The sequence below is a fragment of the Pediculus humanus genome, genomic scaffold (assembly GCF_000006295.1).
Source record: "Pediculus humanus corporis 1103172107368 genomic scaffold, whole genome shotgun sequence".
Lineage (NCBI taxonomy): Eukaryota > Metazoa > Arthropoda > Insecta > Psocodea > Pediculidae > Pediculus > Pediculus humanus.
Genome location: NW_002986996.1, coordinates 618,406 through 623,290, shown reverse-complemented (window position 1 = coordinate 623,290; position 4,885 = coordinate 618,406). Strand labels below are relative to the sequence as shown.

Sequence of the window (4,885 nt, the reverse complement as noted above, 5' to 3'; positions counted from 1 at the left end):
AGTAAATAAATATGGCCGACCGGTCGTAAAGAAACGATAAATTAAAAACTAAACTTTTTTTTTTTTTTTAAAGCAGAAGACTTACGTTTGGTTACGCATTTAAATAAACAAAACTTTTTCCTGGAGAAAAATAATCAATCAGATTTCTGGAAGTTTTAATAACTGGAAATTGTCACGCGAATGTTTTTCAAGTTTTTTTTACACTCATCGTAATACTTAACTAATCACACGATATTATTATTATTATTTTTTTTTCCAAAGTTTTTCCATGATTAATTCATTTAAAAAAAAAATCCAGTCAACTTACCGTTTATGTTTATGTTTAACTGCCTTTTGGAAAAACATTTTTTTGTTTTACTTTCTTTATCTTATTATAAAAAATGAATTTTTAAAATGATTCCAGGTTGTTGTTGTTGTTGTTGTCGTTTTTCTTATTTCTCCAGTTTAAAACGTACAAATTTTCACGTGTATTTATTTTAACATTTTGACAAATTTCATTGGGATTACAAACACAACGTCTAACGTGCATAAGTCAAACGTAAAATTTATTTATTTATTTATTTTAAACAATTACAATGACATCATATAATAATAATAATAATACGACCTCTCATCCCACAACGTCATAATCTAACAAAAAAAAAATATATAAAAAAAACCGGAAACTAAATTAGATAGTTTATGTTATTTCCGGTTGGATGTGAGTGAGTGCGTGGGATATTTTTTTTAAACAAATGGATTTTGCGATTAAAAAAAATTTTTTTTTATTTTTTGTTTCTTTGATTAAATATTTCGCGCATGCGTGCGTGCGAATGCGTGTGCGTGAGACGAAACACGCACGATTACGCAAAGAAGTCGATAAATTATTTTGGAATGAAAAAAAAAAAAAAACGTGAATTATAGCAAGCTATAAACAAAAAAAAAAGAATAATTTATTGGTGTCGTAACGTATATCCGACGACTAACAACGCAAAAAAAAGAAATTATTTATTGAAAACGTAACCGAATCGTTTTTTTAAAAAATAATTTTGTTTTTTATTTTTTTATAGCGTTCTATAACTATAAAGATTAATTTGAAATAAAATAAAAAAAATTATAGCGAAACGGCGAGTTTTTTTTTATTCTAATCCGGCGATTCAATCCGACGTCGGAAACGTAAAAAAAAAAAAAAATGAAAAATAATAACCAAATGGTTTTTAAAAATTTTTTTATAGCGCTATATATAGCTATAACGAACATAAATATATTTCTATAGCGAGTTGTTGTTGAATAGTTTGAATTTCGAAAAAAAACCAAATCGTTATCAACCGATCCGATTCTCCAATCTTGTTTTTTTTTAAATGTATATTTTTTTATAGCGCTCTATAACAAAACGTAAAAGTAGAAAAATATTTTATAGCGCAACAGCTTCGAGTACCGTTTTTACGCTATAAAAAAAATCATTAGTGTCGTTTAACGCAAGTTCTAGAATGATATTATGAAAAGAAGAAACCTGAAAAATTATCATCGAATTCTTTTTTAAATTTTATTATAGCGCTCTATAATTATAAAGAAGTTTAAAAGAAAAAAAATTATAGCAAAACGTCATCTTGTGAGTGTGATATTTCAATTTTGTAGAAGAAGAAGAAAAATGAAAGAAGAAAGCAAAAGTTGTATATTCGAAACAAAAGCGTGAAAATAAATATTGTTAAGGAAAAAAAAAAAAAAAATTTTTTTTTTTTTTTGTTACGTTAAAAAGTTGTTTGATTAATAAATTAAATATTATTAATTTATTTCTTTAGGCGTTTAATAAAAGGCAAAATTTCATTCTTTTTATATTATTAAAAATTCCTTTTTTTCTTAACTTTTATCATCATTATCATCATCATCGTTATCACGTTCATCGTTATCATCATCATCGTCGTCGTCGTCGTTATAAAATTAAATTTTTTATTATTTTTTAATAATCGCTCTCGGTCGAACAATTAAAAACGGGATTTTTTTTTTCAAAAGTTGGTAGCTATCGTTTAAAATCACGTGGTTAAGAGAATATCGAGTGATAAGAAATTGATAAGAAAATAAACTTACCGTTACGCACGACAAGAGTCGAATCCCTCGCGAGTACAAGTTCGGAATCCGTTAATGTCGCATCTGACGCATTGTCGGAATTTGAAGATGATTCCGTGTAACCGCCACCGATAGAATTTTGATGTAAAGTAGGCGGTGGAGAGCAAAATGGCTGCTGATAAGTGTGCTGATGTTGTTGCTGTTGCTGCTGTTGATCGATCGGACTAGGCGAACGATAATTATTTGGTTCTTGATATGTGTGATTATTATTTCTTCGCCTTTGTAACGATCTTTGATGATATGGCGAATTTTTTATTTCGCCTTCGGAGCCGTTTAGGCTAAAGGCTGGATACAACCGACCTTTCCCTAAATAAAAAAAAAAAAAGGTTTACAAATTAATAATAGAAGGCGGTGAAATTTTTTTTATAAACAAAAATCAAATGATTTAAATTGAAAAGTGTAGACGAGGAAAAAAATTTTTTTTTTTTTTTTATCTACATTTTTTTCTTCTTCCAAGTATTCTTTTTTTTTTTTTGTATGTAAGAGAAAATAAAATTTGATGCTTTTGAAGTTTTTAAATGTCGCGGTAATAAAAGTAAAGAAGTTTTTCCGAGTTTTCCTCCTTGTCATCAGCACCTGGAAATATTCTCAGCAGCTTCTTTAATCATCCTTTTTTTCTCTTCTTTTAAATTTCCCTTTTATCTTTTTTTCCCCCTCACCCCCTCCTCCTCCTCCTCCTACTCACTCTCTTTCTTCTTCTTCTTCTTTATACTTTCCCGTTTTTTTTTTACCCCTTTCCCTTTTGAATTTTAAATTTAAAAAATATACACATAAATATTTACGAGAAGAAAAAAATAAAAAAATTTTTTTTTCCTTTCAAAAATTAATTACTTTTTTTTTTTTTTAAAAATAATTTTTTAATGAAAACGTTTACCTGACACGACGACGAAAGTTGATCTCAATAATAATAATAATAATAATACTTTTTAAAAAAAAAATTTTTTTTTTATTAATAAACGAAAATGAATTTTTATTAAAAAAAAAAAAAAATGGCACGAGACAAATTTTTTTTTTTAATTTAAACAAGGGAAAACCTTGAAAATTATTTATTAAAAAAAGAAAAATTTCAACAATTCTTAAATGTAAAAAGAGAGAGAGAGAGAGAGAGAGAGAGAGAGGGAGTAAAGAAAGTGAGAAAAGACAGAGAGGGAAAGGGAAAAAAGAGAGAAAACAAAGAAAGAGAAAAAAAATTTAAAAAGTCAGATAGAGAGAGAGAGAATGAAAAGAAAGGGACAAATGAAAGTGAGAAAAGATGAAGAAAGAGAGAGAGTGAACCTAAAGAGAGAAAGAAAGAGAGGGGGGGAAAAGAGAATGAGAGAAAAAAAATTAAGAAAACACAGAAAGAGAAAGAATGTGAAATAAGAAAATGGGAACACGCAAAGAGTGAGAGAGAGAAAATGGTGAGAAAAGAGAGAGACAGAAAGATTACAGAGAGAAGAAAAAAAGAAGACAGACAGAGAAAGAGAGAAGAAAGATAGAAAAGACACTGAGATAGAGAGGGAGAAAAGAAAATGGCAAAGACAGAGAGAGATAAGACAAAAATAAGTGAGAAAAGAAAGAGAAAGAGAAAGAAAAGAAAAAAATCAAAATTTTTATCCTCGACTTTCGAAAGTAAAAATAAACAAAAATTAATAAATCAAAAAAAAATTTTTTTTTCTATTTCCACGACCCGAACCATTTTTTATCGAAAGTGAAATAAAAAAAAATTGTATAAAGTGTGTTTTCAACTCTTTTGATTAATTTTTTTCTTTTGTGTTAAACGTGTTTGAATTGATTTTATATTAAACAATAAACGACCGAAACGTCCTTTTGACAAAAAATTAAAACGTTAACCGAAATAACTTTTTATATTTTCAACAATAGTTTTAAAATTGAAAAAAAAAAGAAAACTTTTTTATTGACAAATTATTTTCTGAGAAATCTTTTACCAATCGAAACTTCTAGAAAATCGGTCAAGTAAATAAGAAAAAAAAAAAATTTTCCCTTACTTACTTATTACCTTTAAAACTTTCTGTTTTCACCTTTCAATTATTATTTTTAAGAATACTTTTATATATACGTTCTATAAATAATTTTCAAAAACTTAAAAAACCGAAAGAAAAAAGTTTCGAACCCCCACCCCCTTCTCCTCTTTTCTTCCTCCTCCTCCCCCCCTTCTAAAAAAAAAATTATTTATTTAAATAAATTTACAAAAAAAAAAAAAGTAAAAGAAGAAGAAGAAAACTCTTATGAGTTAAGCTTATACTTTTATTTTTTTATTTTTAAAAATTTATTACTGGAGAAAAACTGGAGAAACTGGAAAAAATTTATTTATTTATTTATTTGATTTATTTAATGGATAAATATATAAAATAAAAATTTTTTTTTTATTTACGTCTCTGAATCCGTGAAGAAATTTCGATGGAAATCCTTTTACCCAACGTAAAAAATTTTTCAAAAACTAAAGGTTTCACTTTACTTTTTTCTCTCTCTCTCACTCTCACTCTCTTCGTTTCCTTTTTTCCCTCCTCCTCCCCTTTCCCATTACTCCGATATTTCCGCTCAAACTAATGCATATAAACTTTTCGCTTCAATCATGAAGGTGATAAAACACCTCCAAGCATTTTTCACCTTTACAAACCTTTGAAGTTTAGTTAAATCTATCCAAAAAAAAAAAAAAAAAAAAAACTTGACGATTGAAAAGGGTTAAAAGCAGAAGACGAAAGAAATGGTAATGTTTTTTTCTACGTACTCCTCTCCTCACCCTCCTTCCTTCTTCTTTCCCTTTCCAAATCCTTTT

General features: G+C 27.4%; 1 protein-coding gene across 1 annotated transcript; it reads right to left on the bottom strand.

The window, feature by feature from the left end:
- Positions 1 to 1,393: 1,393 nt before the first annotated feature.
- On the bottom strand, positions 1,394 to 4,683 carry Phum_PHUM008540 (uncharacterized protein; the record flags this gene model as incomplete). The annotated part of the gene is made up of 3 exons (XM_002422676.1): positions 1,394 to 1,464; positions 2,068 to 2,412; positions 4,668 to 4,683. The coding sequence occupies 3 exons, from the start codon at positions 4,681 to 4,683 to the stop codon at positions 1,394 to 1,396; spliced, it is 432 nt and encodes a 143-aa protein (XP_002422721.1).
- Between the last annotated feature and the right edge of the window lie 202 nt (positions 4,684 to 4,885).